Here is a 20805-nt window from a genome sequence, read left to right as displayed (position 1 = left end):
CGGCTCGAGATCAGGAAGAGCTCACAGCTCCGCCAAGCAGCTCGCTTCTCCATATGTGAAATACATGTGACATACTATACTATAGTATGATAGGCCCATTGTTCATGTAACCACCCAGAATTACCCACATTTCTTTATATCTTTGGATTTTGATTTTGATCAATCAATCAATCAATCTTTATTTAAATAGCGTCTGTTACAATTAAATTTTTTTTTTTTTTACAGAATCCCAGGACCTGACCCCCAACATGCATCAGTGGCAAGGAAAAACTCCCCTTTAACAGGAAGAAACCTTGAGCAGGACCAGGCTCATGTAGGGGGACCCACCTGCTGATGGCCGGCTGGGTAGAGAGAGAGGTGAAGGGGGAGGACAGGTAGAGGATAGAATAGGTAGAGAACATAGAAATACATTATATTGCTTACTTGACTCTACTGCTGGTAGAGTCAAGTTTGAGTGGGTCAGCAGAGTCGGAGGTCAGTAGGTCAGCATACAGCTATGAAGGTGGCGATACCATAGATGGATACAGAGGGGGAAAAACTACACAAAAATAACATCACTGGTCTACTTGGTGAGGGGAGAGGAGAGGAGAGGAGAGGAGAGGAGAGGAGAGGAGAGGAGAGGAGAGGAGAGGAGACCATGACCCAGTGGGGTGACAGGGGCCTGTCAGGTGATCATGTTTCTGGACCCGGTGTCACACTTGTAGGTTAAGTTGGCCCTTTTTTGTCCTGTCTCCATGTTGGTTTTGTGACTTCCTGTTTTGTTTTGAAACTAACTCTCCTCTCGCTTCAGGCCACTCGCCCTTCCTCATGTGTCACCAGTCCGATTGTCTTCCCTGATTCCTGATTGTTTCCAGCTGTTCCCCATTACCCCCCCCCCCCCCCCCCCCCCCCCCCCCCCCCCCATGTGCTTACAGTCTGTGTCTCCCTTGGTCCTGTGCCAGTGTATCAAGTCTTTTGTCTTGATCACCAGCCTGTACTCCATCGTCACGAGAATCTAGTCCTTGTAAATCTGTGCTTACCGTGCCATTGTTTAGAAACTTTCACAGCCTTAGTTTTTCCGGTTCCTCGTAAGAGAGTGTTTTTTGTTGGCTTTGCCCCTTTTCTAGATTTCTTGTAGTTTTTTGTTTCATCCCTCCTTGGAGGCGTCTTGAGTTTATGATTTGCACATCTCCTCTATCTTATGTAAATAGCTAAATAGCTCCTGCACTTATAGTCTAAGGCATTTAATGTAAACACCATCTGTAAAATATGTTTATAGCACAACCTGGTAAACGACTGTAAAAATAACCGCACATACTGTATTTATTAAGTTATTATCCTCACTTGCTGCTTCTTTTGCACTTCTGGTTAGATGCTAAACTGCATTTTGTTGCTCTGTACCTGTACATGTGCAATAACGATAAAGTTGAATCTAATCTAATCTAATCTAATAAAGACTATTACTTCCTGGAACTCTGCGCTCGAGTCCTCTGAGTGAGTTCTGTCACCCGGCAGTCTCGGCCTCTAGCAGAATAACTAAAATGTTAACCTAATAATTAGACGACGCCCTAAGTATGATAACTTGTCTGTCTAGGATCGTAACTGGAACTACAGAATTAGTGACAATAAGCTTTTTCAAAGAGGTAGGTTTTAAGTCAAATCTTAAAAGTAGAGATGGAGTCAACCTCCCATACCTGGACTGGGAGCTGGTTCTATAGCAGGAAACTAAATGCTCTGCCCCCCCATTCTATCCCTAGAGACTCTGGGGACCACAAGTAAACCAGCATTCTGAGAGCGGAGCGGTCTATTGGGCTAATAAGGTGTCACTAGCTCCTCCAAGTAGGTTGGAGCTAGGCCTCTGAGGACCTTGTAGGTCAGAAGAAGAATTTTAAAAATTATTCTAAATTTAACGGGCAGCCAATGAAGAGACACCAGTTCAGGAGTTATGTGATCTCTTTTGTCAATACCTGTCAGTCTAGCTGCAGCATTTTGGATCAGCTGGAGGCTTCTAAAAGAGTTGTTTGGACACCCTGATCATAAAGAATTGCAGTAGCCAAGCCTGAAAGTAACAAATGCATGGACTAACCTTTCAGCATCATGCCGCGTCAGTAGTTTCCTGATCTTCGCGATGTTTCTCAGGTGAAAAAAGGCACTTCTAGAGACTATTTTAATGTGTGAATTAAAGGACAGATTTTGGTCAAAAGTTACTCCAAGATTCCTCACAGAGAGATTAGATGCTAAGGCGATACCATCTAGAGTGATAATGTGATCTAATCTATCCCTGAGAGGTTCAGGGCCAAACACCATGACTTCAGTTTTTCCTGAGTTAAGGAGGAGGAAATTTGAAGACATCCAAGACTTTATGTCTTTAAGACAGGTCTGAGCTTCAGTATCTGCTCTGTCTCCTCTGGTTTCATGGATGAATATAGCTGAGTGTCATCAGCATAACAAGGAAAATTTATCCCATGCTGCCGAATAATGTTTCCTAAGGTACAAGGTGAAAAGGATTGGTCCAAGTACAGAACCTTGTGGAACTCCATGGCTATCCCTACTGTATGAAGAGGGAACGCCATGGACATGAACAAACTGGTATCTATCAGATAAATACGATCTAAACCAGGCTAGTGCTGTCCCTTTAATCCCAATCATATGTTCCAATCTATGTAACAGGATGCTGTGATCAACTGTATCAAAAGCAGCACTGAGGTCCAGCAGAACCAGTATCAAAGACTGAAATTTTGTTGATAGCAGCTAGAAACTTTTAAGGCCTAATTTCGAAACAAAGGAGGCCTCATCTATTAAGTGACTGATGAAGACTTCCGTGTCTGCTTGGATGTCAGAGAGCAGCTGGACACATATCAGGAATAAATACAGGGAAATATGGAGGCTCTGCCTGATTCTGCAGCTATAGTCAAAACAGGGAGAAGCACCTGTCTGCATTTTAATCACACAGTTGGCTTTTTTAGACATGGCTTCAATTGCTGAACTGAAAAATTTACCAAAACCAAATTCCTGTAATGCCTGCAACATAAATTGGTGTTTATTCTATGAAATGCTTTAGAGAAGTCCAGAAATAGAATAAAACTGTTGTTTAGACAGTAACTAGCATAATCAATGAGATCCTGGACGTCTTATGTTGTTGGATCAAAAATTTGAATTCTCTCCTTGATTATTCTTCCTCATCTCATTCTGGATTCATGCGAGACTGGATTGCTCACTAACGTTGTGGGTTGGACAGGAAGAAATTCCAGGAATCCAAAGATTTCCAACAGATGCAGGTAGATGAAGCAGCATGAGGTCTGCCGCATTGTCTATGGAATGAATGAATGAATGAAACAAAAATGTGATTTTTATTTCTAACAGAATACTAGAATTACTTCCAGAAGCTTCCAGGGTCTTGCAACAAGTCCATGAGCACTGGGTCTCAGTTCATGAGGAAGAGCCCTGGTCATCAGACACCCATCAGATTTGGACCTCTACCTGGGGGCTCCATCTGCTGATACTATTCTTTATGTTCACCCTCTTTTCCAGATTTGGCCTGAGTCCTCTCAGATATCCCTCAATGAGTCACAATCTCAACAATTTCCAACGCTTTCAGTTTCATTTTTGCAGCTGAAACCCTTCTAAGCAATATGCTGAAGTGAAATATAAAATAACATTTTTGATTTAACATCCCATCAAGTCCTGGGGACTGAACCCAAAACGCCTGACAAGTCAAGCGATTTCAAAGCCGCCCTTGAGACTTGCACCTACTTGCACATTGTCACGAGCCTCGATCCACGACTGGATGTGTCACACATGTACTACAGCCAGACTCAGACCTGTTGTGCTGATGGAGATTCACAGAATTTGGATAAACTTAATTGACTGAAGAACTGAACACAATGATTTAAATAAGGGTAATTAAAAAGTCTTGACGATTTATTTATCCATCACTACTATTTATCGGATGAGTTATAGGCGTTCTTTTTACATGACGACCTATCGAAAAAACGTTTTGGGCCCAATGGAACGCGTGATTGACGCCATTTTTGCAGTACCGCGGTTTGACCAACAGGCTCTATTTTGCCTTATACCAGAGCGCTTCCTGAATCCAGCTTTCTTAAAAGAGCCATGTCGAGACCTGATTTTCAGGACTCAACATGCTTTAAAGCAGAGGTGTCAAACTCAAATACCCAGTGGGCCAAAATTCAAAACTGGGACAAAGTCACGGGCCAACATTGATATTTATTGAAAAAATCTTCCTCCAGCTACAACGTGGAACCTTTTGATATGGGCCCATACTAGTTTTACTCAACAACTGAACATGGAACAAGCAAAGCTTAACACAATACAATGTATAATTTATTATTGCAGACATGCAAAATCAAAATTCAAATAAAAAAAAAAACACATCACTGGTATTAATTTATTCTATTTTTATTTGCAGGCTTCTGAATTAAATTTCAACAGTAATCTTTTGCCATTGTAAGTTAATGTAATGTAAAGCCTTTTCATTTCCTCTACTTTCTGGCGCCTTTGAGTCATTTCCAGGTGTGTGTGCTTGTCTTGGTGTTGCATTTGCGTTTTGCATCAGTTTTATTCGCTACTTAAGCACTTCTGGTTAGATGCTAACTGCATTTCGTTGCCTTGTACTTGTGACATGTGTAATGACAATAAAGTTGAATCTAATCTAATCTAATCTAATTTTATAGTGTCATCTGCTGTTGTCCTCCTTGTAATGAACATTGACTCTACATACCAGACAGACAGGTCCGTCTTTTATATATCTAAACAGATATTCTGCCTCCTACCTCTTCAGAAAGGTCCTATTTTCTGCCTTTCCTTTAATCATTTTTCAGAGGGGTACTGCCAGAATTAGCATTAGCATATAAGGTCGCTACAACTACTTCCTTTCTCTTGGTGGTTGGCAAGCCACATATTGGTGCATTACCACCACCAACTGATGTGGAGTGTGAATTTTCACACCAAAACACAAGCAGAGCATTCTGGTTTTTGTAGTATTAGCACATGCACTTTAAGCAATAATACCGGCGGGCCAGCTCTGTCAATTGGTATGGCTTCGCGGGCCAAATATAATTACATTGCGGGCAGGTTTGACAGAGTTTGACACCTGTGCTTTAAAGAATGTAGTTTGTCTACGTGGAATTTCCGTAGGAAGTTCTCCAAGATGGCGGCTCGCTCGCGCATGCTCAGTGCAAATTGGGTGGCGACAGCACTTAGAATATCACGTGGTTAAAGACAAACAAGACCGTTGACCTAATCATGTGATGGCAGTGTGGCGCATGTCCTGGTTGTGTCTAAAGTTGGATCTTCAAAGGATATTGGATATGCATTCAAGAGATTTATGACATAAATTAAAATAACATGTATTCAAGTCAAGTGGTTAAAACCACCATTGGATTTCATTATAAAGGGATATGTAGCAGTTAGCAATGATAGGGACTCCAGCACTGAATTTAACATGTATAGCTACTGCATGTGCATGCTGAGTGAGTTACAGGTGTAATGGTGTAACTCACTCAGCATGCACATGCAGTAGCTATACATGTTGTCATTGAGGCCCTATATAAAGAGTGCTATTCAAGCTCTTTATTAATTAGAATCAAGAATCAACTACATGCACGTTTAACTCCAAGACACGTGATCTACATGGTCGTTTACCTTTACAAATGTCCAGAGTATTGAGTGGTATTCCAAAAAGGCAGACACATATAGGACACACAAGTTTTTATTTAATAAGATTAGCCTTAATTCAAATAAAACTGGCCAATATTTCAGTAGACTTGGAAAAAGTGAAAGTGAGTGTAACCACTATATTTAGATTATCCTTCAAGATGTTATTACTACAGGAAATAGGCACATTTGTCTGCCAAAGAAGAGATGTAGATGAATCAATGTTTGCAGTGAGTTCAAATGATTCAGAAGCCTTATGTAAAATAGAATATAATAATGGCTCTGTTGATTTCAAAAGCTAAAAGAACCCCAAACTATTTGAAGCCATTGTGATACAGGGTGAATAACTGCTGCATCTTTAGAAACAGGAATGCAATCACTAGGATCACCGGCTACCCGTCCAAGGAATCATTCAAATTTAAAGGCAAATTTTAGTGAAACGGTGATCCAGTTGGTTGGAGAAATGAAGTTGTGATTTACATGTTTGTTTCTGTAAAACAGACAAGAAGAATTGTTAGATAAACCCTAAATAAAACAACAGTTTATTACAAATGTACATATGCCCTTTGCGTAACTCACCCCAGGTGTATTTGCTGACTTTGTTTCCATGTGTGACCTTGCAGATGTAGGCTTCTTCATGCTGGGGTGTGAAGAACACACTCTTGGTCAGATGGAAGTGCCAATCCTCTTTGAAAGCCAGATCTGTCTGGTTGGCATCCTTCAGCTCCTCTTCACCCTTCATCAGCTGGATGGTGATGTCAGGGGGGTGGAAGCCACTCACATGACAAATCAGGACATTTTTGTGACCAAATTCTCCTGGATTACGGCTGTACACCTGAACCTTGGGTGGTGCTAGAATCAAATGAAGACGTGACGAGTCAGTGAGGCATTTTAGTGTAGTACTCAGCTTTAACAAGAGGCAGATATCACTCGGGCCGCAACAGCAAAATCTAGCACATTCCCTAGTTCTGATCTTGCAAACGGCTCAATTTATCACATAATTTCTGTTACAGTCAAATACTTTGAACGATTTGTCTTGCCCTCACAAATCATTACAAAGGTAAGGACTACAGGTGAGTCTGTTTTCATCTATATTTTGAACAAAGAATGCAAATTGTGTCATTCCTTTTCCCTCATCGTTCATGTATTTGTAAATTTTGTGAAAGAAAACGTTTGCGGAGGAAGGTAGCGCTACTCTAGTGCGCCCTCTAGTGGCGGAAGAAATCGAAAGTAAAACGCAGTTTTATTATGACGACATATTCCTTTAGAAAATATCTCGGCTTTACTAGTAAGATTTCCTTTTTATTTTCTCAGATGTGGTAGTAGCCTGAATACTAAGGTTAGAAAAGATTGAAGACAATATTACAATAACGCCCTCCAGTTGATTTAGTACGACTCGCAGCCTTTTCCTCCCAAATAATTGAGATTAAGTATATTACTTACTGTGTTTGGTGTTCTCGGCGTAACACACCAGCGCCAGGCAGGACAAGAGAAAAAGTTTCATCTTGATTTGCATCAAAGTTCGGCGATCACAAGCCACAGAACCAAGTCGAGAGGAGACTTCACCTTCCTGAAAAATAAAGCGAAAGCGCTGTAGGCAGAGAATAAATAGTGCTGTGCCGCCCACAACAGTAAAGCCAGCCAATCAGCGATTTTAACACTCTGCTGCTAGGTAAATTAGCACAGAAACAGTTCTTACAGCTCACACGGAAGCACTGTGGAAATTCCCCCTCTCCCTCACACACACACACACAAACAATTGCCATCAGCAATTTGGACTGTTTGATTTGTCCTAAATGGCCCCAGTCATTCGAATGCTTTTTTTTTTTATTTTTTAAGTATTTTGATTGTTTGATTTTAGACAAAAAGGAATAATTCCACTCCAATTTCTCTTGCTCAAGTTTCACTGCTTGGGAACACTTTACCATTGTCATCCACAAATGTTTTTTTAAATATTAGAATATTTAAATATGTTTCCTGCACCATTAAAGGGTTAAGTGATGACAGAAAACTAATTATGATGGGATATAAGATGGTTAAAATGTTCATTTCTGGAAATGTGGCCTTTTATAATAATAAACCTTAAGACTGCAGCCTGAAACAGCACATATGATACCATCTTTTTATTATTTTAAGAGGATTGCAGCAACTCTGAGGCCGAGCAACATCTGGCTGAGGTCTTGCCAAATTGTATTATCATGGAACCGCAGCTAGACCAGCTGCGGTTCCTGGATCCCACATATACATCGCACAAGCACAGTCCTTTTATTTTTATTATTTGTTATTTTCAAATAATGGCACAAAAGGTTCTTCAGAAGTCCACAAGTGTTGGATCTGAATCGTTTGTTATGACTGGTTATTACAGTAACGACACAACTGCTTTTCTGAGGAAATGAAAGCAACAATCTGCAGTAACTGCTAGAGTGGCAGTTGACCACTAGGGGCAGTGTGTGGCCCGCCAAAAAGTGTGAACAACTACCAGGGCAGTTTCTTTTTCCCTTCCATTTTAAATTTTTTAGTTCAGTTCAACTTTTTAAAGGCTTCATATAGCCTTTGCTACTTTTAATGGTTTAATACAGTTGAAATCAACTCAGAAAAGTATAAGGGGTGGCTTAAAACTGACCTAATAACAGACACGATGACAATATATGAAGAAGTATGGAATGTCAGGCATGAATGGATGTACTAGAAGTCTTATCTGTGTGTGTGCGAGAGAGAGAGAGAGAGAGAGAGAGAGAGAGAGAGAGACTTTTAAAAACCCCACACTCCACATGTGTATTCAACATGGCCCTGAAACAAATAGGCGCAGCACTGACCTGCTGAACCTACAGCGACATCTGCTGGAAAAATGGGTTTCACAAAAGTAAAGAGTTTGCGACTTAACTTCAAATTATGACTAGTGCAAAGAGAAAATTCCTCATTTTGCCTTCACATTACACCAAAGATATTCCCTCTCTGGAGAGCAGAGCTGGCTACGGCGTGATCTTTGGTTAACTCTATCTTGGCTGTCTGCCCTTGTTGCCTGAAGTGCATAAGAAGAAAACTTGTTCTGTCATTTTCATTCAACAATTAACATTAAACCTATTTTGAACATAAAAACTTTAAAGATAAAAAAATCCTTTTAAATTGCAGTCTTTCCTTTTGTATGATATAGGTAAATATGGCACATGGTATTTGTAGTTAGTTTTAACAAACTTTTTTGGGTTATCATTTAATTCTGTTCCAGGAAATTTCTTATAAAAACACTTATATTTTGATCGATACTGGGGGTCATATGCGGTGTTTTTTAACCTCCACCAAGGGAGGGGGTTATGTGACGACTATTAGCAAAATAACTCCAAAATGTAAGCAAAAACGACATTTTGATAATGAGCGAAGGAACACATGATTGCATTTTAGCGATGTTTTGGATTCAGGAGGAACTTTGGCCTTTCATAATCCAAAAATCAAAGTGAAGATCAAAGCTAATGAAGCAGCCTACTTACTACTGCCTACATAATATGTATATATTTTATACTATACTACAGATGCAATTTATATTATGCTACCGTCTGCTGTGGGAGGTCAAATCAGCCTTTTCCATTTTGAGTGCCCAAGCTATGGTGAGGCAGATGCAACACATTCTTTAAACCAAACTCTTGAAAAAGCTTTTATAGAAACCCAAGAAAAAGGTTTGTTGTGAGATTGTCTAATAATTTAAAGATTAAACTCAAACATCAGTCTCAAACATTTAAGGTAATCATCTAGTAGTTCTTTATCTGCGGTGATCTGAAGAAGACTTATTTAAATAGCAGACATAGCGATGGAATTTGTTTAAAACGAACAGTACTTGTGTATAAGGTAGTTTTCTATGTCAACTGGACTAGGTTTCTTCTCTTGAAGACGTTTCGCCTTCTATCCAGAAGGCTTCTTCAGTTCTGGATAGAAGGCGAAAACTTCTTCAAGAGAAGAAACCCAGTCCAGTTGACATAGAAAACTACCTTGGATACAATGACCTGGATGATTGAGAATCTACACAGACAACAGTACTTGTGCTTAAACTAAAACTGTAACAAAACGGTAACATGTTTAGAACTGTTTAAAAAGAACGCAAAACGTTTTCTTTAAAATGTATTCCATCTGTTCCTGTCCGATTTTTAATACAATCAATGAATGCATCAGCGTATATCTGAAAGACAAACGTCTCTTCTAATGTAATGTAATGTAAACTAATGTAATCGAACATACCGTAATCGTTTCTTTAGCGGAACTACAGAATAGGTTGCACTCTTCTTCCTGGTTCCTCCGTCCTTGCGTCATTTCCGCTGAACAACCTTCCCAAAGAGTTTTCATCCCAAGATGGCGTCAGCGCAGTTTACGGATGAGGAGCTTTTCTCCGAATTAAAGCGTTTTGGCTTCACCCCAGGACCGGTAACAGAAAACACCCGTCCAGTTTATCTTAAGAAATTGAAGAAACTTCGAGAGGAGCAAGAGCAGCACGGCTCCAGGTCTGGTAAAAGGCGCAGTAGCGGGGCGAAAAATTGCTATATTGGCGGCAGCAACTATATGGGTTCTAGGCCAGACTGTTATGACGTCACGCACCCAGGCTCCAGCAGCAGACCGGGCCGGAAGTCATCGGTTCTCAGCTTTAGTTCGGATGAATCTGACGCAGAAAATACGTTGAAAACAAAGGCTCACGGTCACAACAACAGGGTGGATCGGAGCCCTAAATTTCAAATCCAGTCAAAAAGTAGGTCCGTTTCAAAAGCGGCTAACACGGCTAACAGGAGTCAGTATAGCGTTAGCCTAGCTTGTGCGGTAAACAGCGACAATTCCCCGGATGGCGACGGACAGAAAAGTGTCTCGTCCCGAATTCATGCCAGATCCAGTCAGGAGCCTAAAACCGATGATTGGGACGCACCTGAGAACGACTGTCGGCTGAAAGGAAAACCGGTGAAGAAACCGCGCTCTTTCAACGGTTGTGGTTCGTCACAGTTAAACGCTACCAGGGTTCCAGGCGACTATTCAGATTCGGACGAAGAGGGGTATGAGGGGCTCGGTGCCGGAGCCCCACAGCGAGGTACTTCGCACAGCAGACCCGGTGACCTCCAGGTTCCCTTCCTGTCGCCCGCAGTCGTGCCTGGGTACCGGTCCGCAGCGGCAGACAGAGGCGTTAACGCTAATCAGAAGGTGGTGGGGGGCGAGAGGCAGGGGGGAGACGGTGACCTAAAGAAGATGAACCTGGGTCACAGGTTGTCCAGGAAGTCCATCAACGTATCCTCCGCTGAAATGTGTGACGACGCAGACCAAAATAACCACATTGAAGGGAATCACGGGGCACTCAGAAGCAGCAACAGCAGTCGGGTTAGCATTGGCTTGAGACCCCGCTTCTCCACCTACAGCAGTCCTTCCCACACCTGCAGAGGAAACCACTCCAACCACAGCGTCCCAAACCACTCCTACAGCCAAGCACTGCCCGGGCAGACAGCAGCTGTCCCAGAGGACGCCTTACTCCAGCAGTTCAAAAGGGAAGAGGTGGCCTCGTCTGCTCGCTTCAGCGCCCACTACCTGTCCATGTCTCTGCTGACCGCCGCCTGCCTCTTCTTTCTGCTGCTGGGCCTCATGTACCTGCGAATGAGAGGTTCCGGCTCTGCAGACACGGACGCAGCGGGTACGTATGCGATGGGAGCTGCGATCGGCCTCAGGAAACCATCAGAGACTTTTTCATTGCAGCTACGGCCAAATAGTTGCCGTGTACTGTTAAAAATTTGCTAATAAATAAGCACTCATCACGTTCTTATTCCAAACAAGGCTAAATGCTGCTTTATTTAAGTCCTTTTAACAGTTTTAACCCTTCATTATCCTCCCAATAGTCAAACCTTTGGACTAAAATAACTAAAATAATTTAGCTAGGCCTTTTTATGAGGGCCATGATAACGTGATAATGTAATGTGCAGAAACTCCAATAGTTTTACAGTTCTGATGTTTTGTGACGCACAGATTGTTTGCTAATTGAGGGCTGAAATCATCCCACTGTTTGTGTCCTCTGACCAGTTGAATGTCTTCTTTTCAACTTTCTTGCAGTCAAAAGCCACCCATTTGGCACGGAGTTTGACTCTTACGTAAGTACCTTATCCAAGTTTATTTTCAATTTATTGTCTACTAAATAGTTTTGCTAAGTTTGGCAATATTGGGATACAAAATGAGGGTGTGTGTGAAAGATGGAGTGCACACTTATCGGACATTTAAGCGGTAAAAGAAGGCATAAATCACCATATAAATCTAATTTATTTAAATATGGTTAAGATTAGAGTCTTGTCTGTGATGGATACTGAACAATAATTATTTTCCATGTAAGCAGGGCTACAGTCATTCAGCGTAATCATAATTAGAGCTTCTAATTAGTCACTTAGCGAAGCTGGGAAGTGCTCCGAGTGCTCAACACAACATCAGTCCAGTCCCTCGACCATGTTTCTCTCTGATCGAGTTATTGTGGACATCAATAATTCATCGAGGTTCAGATGTATGTTAGCTTTCTTTGAACTGTTCATGACTTGACGATCGCTGGGGGCCTTTTGTTCTCGGGATGTCTCGGGATTACAGGTGGAAAAACAAGAGCGCTTTCTCAAATCAAACGATAGTTTATAACTGCTCAGACCCACACCACTTGACAGTCATCAGGTCCTCCTTGTGAATGTCGCAGTGGTGCAAAAATGACATTTGTCTGTCTCTCCAAGCGGCAGCTGCTAAATGATAAACAGCAGAGTTATTCATTAACATAATCAACAAGACAAAAAAGTATTTTCTATTGTCACTGTTGGTTTTAATTCCACATCCTTAAAGGTTGTACCATGACTTTGGTTGACAATTCCTGTAAAACATGTTCCAGATGAACTTGCATTCACCTGTATATCCACACATGTTTAAGTACAAGCTAAGCAGTTGTCTTTGTCGCACCAGGATAACTAGAATATATAAGGTAAATGAGACCTCTGTCTATTAGTAACATGGCAAATTTGATAATGTGATGAAACTGGGGGAATTGTTTACAGGCCTAGTAGCCCCCATCCCGACCCCGTTGCTGCCTGATCGATAGTTAGCATGCTAACAGCCAGCTAGCCTAGCTTCACTGGTGTGTACCGGGACTAGATATATGCGGTAAATGTGTGGACTCTGCACATCTTTAGCTGCTGAATTTACTTTCCAACACATGTCCACAGGCCTTAACCAAGGTTTGGAAAGCCGACTGATTTGATGTTGGCTGCGTACGATCAGATTTGAATTCGATTTATTCTTTTTAAGTGTTTGTTTGATGACACGTTCCAGGAGTATCTATAATACTTTGAATTCTGTTCCCCCTTACAGATGCATTGTAATGGCTATACAGCTCAAATGAAAATGTGCTATCAACAGAGACCTGTTGACCGAGTATTTGTTTTCAGGGCAAGATGGAGAAGGACTTGATTCTAAACCTGCTGCACAGTCTGCACAACCACCTGGCCCATATTGCTGGTAGCTATTAACACTGCACACTCCAAAAATATTTAAGTTCAGGGTCGCACAACTGAGGAGACAGACGGTGAGGCAACACTTGTCTTCATGGCTTGACCTTGAGAAATTGCTGATGAAAGAGCATCCATACATGACCACGGTCCTCTTCTTCTATTCTTGTAATTGTAGGCCAGTTTGACTGTGGAGACCCGCAGCATCCCAACAGGAGCCTGACCATACATGAGGCCTCAGCGTATTTAAGGGTATGTCTACATAGTGTCCTTTTTAGGGGTTGTTGAAACAAGGGCAATAAGAAATCATTGAAAAGCGTTGCAAAAAATGCAGATTTGTTTCACTGTTCTGTTCTCCTCAAACACTTCAGGTCATTTTGTGGCAAAGTACGTCGATGATAAATGAGGAAGCCTCATAGACTTTAAAATGACATTACTCTGCAACAATTAACCAAGTGGATGAAATGATCTTCCAAAAGTCTGAGTTACACATGAAATGCTCTTTCAGCATTTTAAGCAACATCTTTGTATTAATGGTTTTAGTAGTTTTAGATTGGAAAAAAGTAAATGAGAATCTGAGGAGATGTGGATCACATTGACCAACCAATGAGGCCATCATTAGCCTGTTAGCCTCATGGCTTGTGTACAGTCCTCATTAACAAAGTCCCGGTCTTTCTGATCAAAGCCTAACAAATATCCAGACTCCTCCAGTCTTGTCCCATCAATCCTCTAGGAAGTGGTCTGCAACTCTGAAAAGGATTTATGCCCGGTAAGCAGAAGATAGCAACTGTTTTCAGGTCCTCCATTCCACAGTTCAGGGATCCAGGTGGACTCGAGATTACTGGGAGGGTTACTGGGGACTAAAAAAGGGTCACCAGTAGGGATGCACCAGAAATTCAGTGGCCAACGAGTGTAAACCCACTAGCGCCTTCACAACCGTTGTGGTTCCTGCTCATTGCCAGCCGGGTGTGTTCCTCTGCTCGCAGCACGTTTAGTAGTGTCACTTGGGTCCGCTGGCTTTATGTCATCAGGGAAACATGCTCGGGTCTCTCGTTCAGGCTGCTGCCGATGGGAGCCTCGGCAATAAAAACCTAGGTTGTTAGAACCTGTAATGGGTGGGACCAGATCCGCCAGTCTAGGCTATACCCAGAGTATATCATGGCCAAGGCCGGTTCATAGCCAGCCCCTGATATCAGCTCCACTCAGCGGCTTTCAGCTTTCACCGACTTAAATCTTCTCAGGAGACCGCACCTATGAAAACAGACTTTTAGTAATTGAAGATGAGGTGTGTAAGAATTCACTGTACAGACATTCTTAAAAGAAAAATCCCTCAACACAAACAAGGCCGGAATGGGGGGCAGTTACTAGAAAAAGTGTTGGGGTGTGATGCTGTAGGCGGATGAGAGCTAGGCACACAGGAAGGTGCCGTTGTACCGTTATTGCCGCTGGCTGGCATGACCCGGCCTTTCTGGTGGACAAGGCCAGCATTAAGTGCTGCATTCGATTCTACAGCTCTGGTTTCATGGCAAAATATTCCCATTTGCCCAGTCTAATCCATCGGCATGGGCTAAAAATAGAAAAGAAGTATGTGCCATAGGAAGTATCCTGCGTGGCTCCATGCAGCGGAGATGGAGACGGGGGACTTTCCTGTGGCCCAGTTAGTCATTGTAGCTATTAGTTCATCCCAGAGCGTTTGGTTCAGGAACACAATACGTGCACACATTCAATCTTTCACCCGTGGAGACAAACCTTGTTGAGGAACCTGAAACAGCCCAGTTGCTCACTGAGATCGAGCTTTAGATAACCGGGAGATCTTAGCAATGGAGGTATTCTGTCATGCCTAGTGGCGCAGGCAGCATGGAGACCTGCCATAACAAAACCACAGCGCAGGTGAAGCTAGCTTGGTCGTCATGTGAGAGCCATCCTGCAGGGGCATTGGTTCTCACCTGGCAGAGATAAAGCATGCGCCATCCATGCCAAACACACATTCTCTTGCATGTTAGTGCAAAATAAGGAATACCTGTGCCACCACATGTCCTGCCCCTGTGTAACTCATTTCAATGAGTTCCCTGACAGTTGAAATCACCCTCTCATTGGTGCCTTGTGTGCTCTTAGGCTCAGAATGAGAAGTTTGAAGACTTCATTCTGACCTCACTGGAGTGGATCATCAGAACCGGACAGGATGTTGGGATCAGGTAATATGCGTCAATTCTGACTACAGCCTTTCTGTAAAGGAATTGGTACCTCGATGGTAATCCTCGCTGTGTGCTCAGACTGACCGGGCATGTTGCCGATGAACCAGTGACGGATGTTTCGGAGATCTTCCTTCTGGAATCCAGCCATCCCAGGATGTCCTTCACCTGCCGCTTTCAACGAGCCATTCTCACCGTTATGAGCAGAATGTTTCTCATCACAGTAGGTGAGATAAACAACCCAGACGTGCCCACGTATCAACAGACTGCTGTCTGATTGCTGTCTTAGGTGTCTGCATTAGGGAATGCATTGAGACAAAATTTTTCTTTGTTTTGTTAACGAAGGCATTTTGGATCATTTCATGCTCCCAACTTTGTGGGAACAGTTTTGGGGGTGGCCCTCCCCCAAATGCTTACGTAACGTTCATGAACGTGGATCTGTGTTACGCTAACATCGCTAAGGTGGCTGTGTTAACTCCCACCGTTTGGTGAGCTCGTATATATCTGCACCTCACCGACCCTACCCCTTCCTCCAACCATCTTGTCCGATTGGCTGTGTGTTGGTGGACACCCTGTCACACTACTGTTTTTAGATGTTTCGGACCCCCTTGTTGTCTCCAGAGACTGGGCTTTTTCTCACTCTATTCAGGGTGCCGACAGCTAGCGGATGATAAGGAGATGCCACGAGTTGAGGCAAAAATGAAATGCCAGATGTCGCTCTGCTCAATACTGCTTTACCATCTCGAGCAGAGAGCAGCTCGTCAGCTGTGTTGTTATGGTTCTAGCATAATGGTGAGGTCTCATTGGGCTCTAACAGGAGCTTTTGTTAGCTTACTCCCTTTGGTTGTTCACACTCGTTCTCAAAACTCCAGTCAATCCTGAAAATGAAGGATCGCCTTCCATGGCGTTCTGAAGCCTCAGAGGTGACGGGCATCAAAAGGGATGCAACTCTACTAACTGTTATGCAGGGTACTCATGTGTCTGCTTAAACACACCAATTAGGAGCTCTTTCTAGTTTGCATCTAAACTGTGAAGACCTTCTGTGTGCAGTTGTCTGCTCCGTATGGATCGGGGTCTACTACATGAAATATCGATGGAGAAAAGAGGAGGAGGAAACCAGGCAGATGTACGACATGGTGGAGAGCATTGTTGGTAAGATGCTGTTTTGTCTCTCTTCTACACCAGAATGGATTTGACCTTTAGCTCATTTGGTTTGTTTTCATGGTGCAAAGTTGATAGATGAGTGCCATGCCTTTGCTCATTACCTCAAGACCAATGGAAAACTGGGGGGGGGGAGTCCTGGGAGAGATCAGCATAAATCAAGAACCCTTTGGTTTGGTTGACAGCAGAAAATAGAGCACTCATGGATAATGATCCAACTGTTAACAAATGCATAGGATAGAAGGAGGGCAGAGGCCTTTCCCTAATGAAGGCTGAAGGAGGAGCAGCAGGAGGTGGAGGAGGAGTCCAGTAATGCTCTGAGATCAGGCTGTGATTGTCAGGACACCCCACACACAGGTGCATCTGCAGGGCCTGGAGCCAACCGCAGAAACAGAGGAAATAGTTTCTGCCCTGTACACAATGTGTTTATGATTACCGTAGGTTTCTGTAGTATAGAATAAAAAAATGGAACTCAAGCTAACACACCTGCATTGTTTTATTTTAAATCCGCTGTCTCGTTTATGGAGAAAAATGACCTGAAATATGGAGGTGTACCAAAACTGTTGTGACTTTAAAGCATTTACCCTCACCATAAAGTGACTAGGATATCACGCAGCAGTTTGTATTCATTCACTCTTTATTGGCATTCATTTTGAAGACAGCTGAATGTGAAAAGATGTATGGGGCATATGAAGAAATGTCATGAAAAGGGTCCACTAGATGGTAGCAGGAGCATCCAACGAGGAGTCCGTGACCTCAGTACACACCAGCTGAAACAGTCCCTGAAAGTTCTGTATGTCCTCCCTTTGAGCAGACGTGTTGAAGAGCCACAGTGAGGCTTGTCAGGAGAACCAGGACCTGCAACCGTACCTGCCCATCCCCCACGTCAGAGACTCCCTGGTTCAGCCTCAGGACCGGTGAGTACTCACAAACCAAGCATGCCATTTCAGTCAGACGCCAGCGCTCTCTCACCTGTGCTACGAAAAAGACGGGAATGTCTACCACACGCTTCATTTCCACACCCAGAAAGTCCTCTGGTGGACAGGACAGTGTAAACGATATCTTCAGATCTCCGGTAGCATTAGGAGCCTCCGCACCGGCTCAGGCTAAGATGAGAGAGTTCAGGGGGGGGCGAGAGGTTCTGACTTTAACACTAGGTCTGGGCCATACAACTGTCTCCAGTTGGGATCCATTATGGGATCAACGGGCGTATCCAAACCCCAGATGTTGGACCTCCAGCCTTTATTGGTACATCAAATATTTTTGGAATTTATTCCCCAGGCCATTGTCTTGCATCGCACCAGTGAGCCCTATGGAGTCCATACGGCTGCTCCCTGCGCCTTCAGGACAAACTGAGGGTTGATTGTGATGCCATAGAGGCTGCAAAGTGCGAGCAACCAGGATGCTTGCTTAGTTTACATATGTGTGCGTTAGCTCGTAAAGGGAGGCAAACTGTATTTGCACGTACAAATGAGCTGTGCTACCGAGCAAACGGACCTTTTGGTTTGGCCTTTCTCGGCTCATCCAATTGGTCTTATGACCGTGTCAGAGGGTGCGACCTGCTGGTTTACTTCCTTTAGGTTGGTTCTGCCTCTACAGGTCTTTATGATGATTATTATGATTGATTATTTAGTGCCTACATCAGTAAAACCTGCCTATCCCAATAGACATGGAGCTAGATGATTATGGAACACCGAGTGTGTTTGTGGTGTTGGATGTAAGGTTGTTCCCTGAAGAATGTGCTGAGGAAAGTCCATCCCTTCTAGGAAGAAGATGAAGAAGATTTGGGATCACGCTGTCAGATTCCTGTCGGCCAACGAGTCCAGGATTCAGACAGAGACTCAGAGGATAGGTGGAGCTGACTTCTTGGTGTGGAGGTGGATCCAGCCTACTCTCAGTTGTGAAAAGAGCTCCTCAGTTCCCTCAAAAGTGTGGCAGGGTAAAGGTGAGTTCAAGTTCTCAAGTTGTCAAGTTCTCACGGAAGACTCGCTTCGACCTTCAGTTGATGAGTTGTTTCTCCGCAGCGTTCCCTTTAGATCGCCGAAATTCACCTCCCAACAGTCTGACACCTTGTCTAAAGATCCGGAACATGTTTGATCCGGTCATGTGAGTAAATCTCTTTACTGTCCTTGATTGAATTGTGTTCCTGCTTTAACTGTCCTACCCTCAACTTCTTAGGGAGGTTGGGGAGAACTGGGATCTGGCTATCCATGAGGCCATTCTGGAAAAGTGCAGTGACAATGATGGCATCGTTCACATTGCCGTGGACAAGAACTCCCGAGAGGTAGCGTCTGTGGGAGGGGTGTTGGTGTGTCTTGGGGGGGGGGGGGTGCACAGACTGGGGCGAGCCGTCCACCACAGATGTGCTGGTTAACCCTTGGCTGTCTCTGCAGGGCTGTGTCTACGTGAAGTGTCTGTCTGCAGAGTCTTCAGGAAAAGCCTTCAAGGCCCTGCACGGATCCTGGTTTGATGGTAAAATATGCATTCACGCTCACGCAGCTCCTCTCCTCGCGTGGCTCTCTCTCACAGAGCAGAAAGTTTCCCCTAGTCCCCCACCCCCCTGCTTCAGCTGCTATAGCAACAGTGATTGAGCTCCATCAGTAATATTCAAGGGTAACTGCTTGTATTGCTCAGCCCTGTCCAGAGCCTTCCCAGGTGACCTGCTCCTCCTGTTTGTTTGACAGGTAAGCTGGTGACAGTGAAGTACCTGAGACTGGACCGGTACCACCAGCGCTTTCCACAAGCCCATGCTTGTAGTACACCCCTGAGGGCTTCACACCCCTGCCCCAACACCCCCCCCACCCTTCCATCCACAGTGTGACTAAGCAGCAGTTCAGGCTTCACATGACAATATTAACATGTCTGTGTACTCCTCCATCCTAATCCAGACCAGGCGACAAGTTTTGTCTTAAAACAAAATGTGTTGATTTTAATGTTTTGTTACATGTAGCACAACACCACGCGGCTACACGTATAATGTCTTTGGCACCGACCACCTGTGAGTGCTTAGGGCTGCCTTGCTCTGGGACACGTGCAGGTTTTTGGCCTCCTGGCTCCTCATCATTTCTTCAGTTGGACGACAGGAATCCACCACAGCACACTTCCTGCTCTAAAAAGGACAGGTCCCACTGTCCATCAGCCTGTCCCTGTTGCTTTTGCTGTAGACGGGTGTCCACACTTGTCTTTGTCGGTGAGCAGCGATCACCAGACGTGTCCAGGTCATGCTGTGTCCCCGCGCTCCACTGTCACTCCAGCCATGTTAGCGGTAACCATACGGGGCAGATGTGATCACAGGGCCCACCCAGGTTCCTGACGCCCTCTCCCAGTACCTGGACGGGACGTCATGCTGAGGAGAACTAAAGGAGTCCCATTCTTGAGCGGTCTGAACCCCCGAGGAGGGTCCTCAGCAGGCCAGCATCCGTCTAACGGCTCAGCCACCAGCCCTCAGAGGTGGTTATAATCATCCTTATTATTGTTGTTATTATTGTTCATAGCTCAAGTTATTGCCACAGCAGTTCAAGAGTGTTGGGACCAGTAGAAGCAGGCAGCCTTTCAGCATGAAACGGCTTTAACGAGGAGGTTAAAGTCTCCGCTGAGATCATGTCACTCATTGTCGTGTGTGGGGGGGGGTGTGTGTGTTGGGGGTCTGTTGGACAGTAAAGAGGTTGCATTTATTTGAACCGTTTCTTCCAGATGGAGAAACCCTTAAATGTTAACTTTGCACTCAGTATTTTCCCAGTTCAGACGTGTGGAGCCTGCTTTAACCGAGAGTTCAACTGTGCCTTATAGTCCTTTATTTATTATTTTCTGCCAGTGGAAACAGTGAGAGGGAGCAATTGGTCCTCAGAGATGTGGTTTTACAGCCAGTAATGTTAAAATTAGGTATTTTGTAATGCTTTTACTTTGTGATATACCAAATATTTGACTTTTTAACAATTGCTGACAGCTGTTACATGTCATCTGACTGTTGTGACATGATCAATGTTGGTGTTCCCCTCATGTATTTTCTGTAAACACTGTACACTGATGACACTCATGTAGAATTTTATGTAGCTTGACTTCCTCTGCCGTGTGTGTTTGGAGTGGTCGGTGTCCCTGACCTGCCAGCTGAAGGCAGGACTTGGACAATATCAGACTCTTCAAACAGTATGGATTGTAATGTAATTTGTCTATTGTACAAACGCTATAATTAAAGGTTTATAAGGGGTTTTCAAACAGACATGTCCTGTCCTTTGTCCTCTGGTGTGTGTGAGACGATGAGTGGGTGGAGTTGCTGCTCTGTCAGGTGCCCTCAATGGACCCTGCTCCAAACAAGG

The 20805-nt window shown here is 43.8% G+C and overlaps 2 protein-coding genes across 2 annotated transcripts; one reads left to right on the top strand and one right to left on the bottom strand.

Annotated features, from left to right (window-relative positions):
- Positions 1 to 5694: 5694 nt before the first annotated feature.
- b2m (beta-2-microglobulin) lies at positions 5695 to 10023 on the bottom strand. Its single transcript, XM_003972629.3, has 4 exons — positions 9883 to 10023; positions 7099 to 7225; positions 6235 to 6507; positions 5695 to 6145 (listed from the first exon to the last, which is right to left on the bottom strand). Exons 1-4 carry the CDS (start codon positions 9985 to 9987, stop codon positions 6132 to 6134), a joined length of 519 nt encoding a protein of 172 aa, XP_003972678.3. The 5' UTR covers positions 9988 to 10023; the 3' UTR covers positions 5695 to 6131.
- On the top strand, positions 9963 to 20706 carry lemd3 (LEM domain containing 3). The gene is made up of 13 exons (XM_011613143.2): positions 9963 to 11305; positions 11719 to 11756; positions 13077 to 13146; positions 13315 to 13388; positions 15252 to 15331; positions 15410 to 15555; positions 16379 to 16480; positions 17304 to 17406; positions 18256 to 18434; positions 18514 to 18595; positions 18668 to 18773; positions 18883 to 18961; positions 19174 to 20706. The coding sequence occupies exons 1-13, from the start codon at positions 9994 to 9996 to the stop codon at positions 19308 to 19310; spliced, it is 2508 nt and encodes an 835-aa protein (XP_011611445.1). The 5' UTR covers positions 9963 to 9993; the 3' UTR covers positions 19311 to 20706.
- Positions 20707 to 20805: the final 99 nt, after the last annotated feature.

The sequence above is a fragment of the Takifugu rubripes genome, chromosome 18, assembly GCF_901000725.2.
Source record: "Takifugu rubripes chromosome 18, fTakRub1.2, whole genome shotgun sequence".
NCBI classification, from domain to species: Eukaryota; Metazoa; Chordata; class Actinopteri; order Tetraodontiformes; family Tetraodontidae; genus Takifugu; species Takifugu rubripes.
The sequence above is the reverse complement of the archived record's forward strand: the minus strand, read 5'-3'. Positions and strand labels throughout refer to the sequence as shown.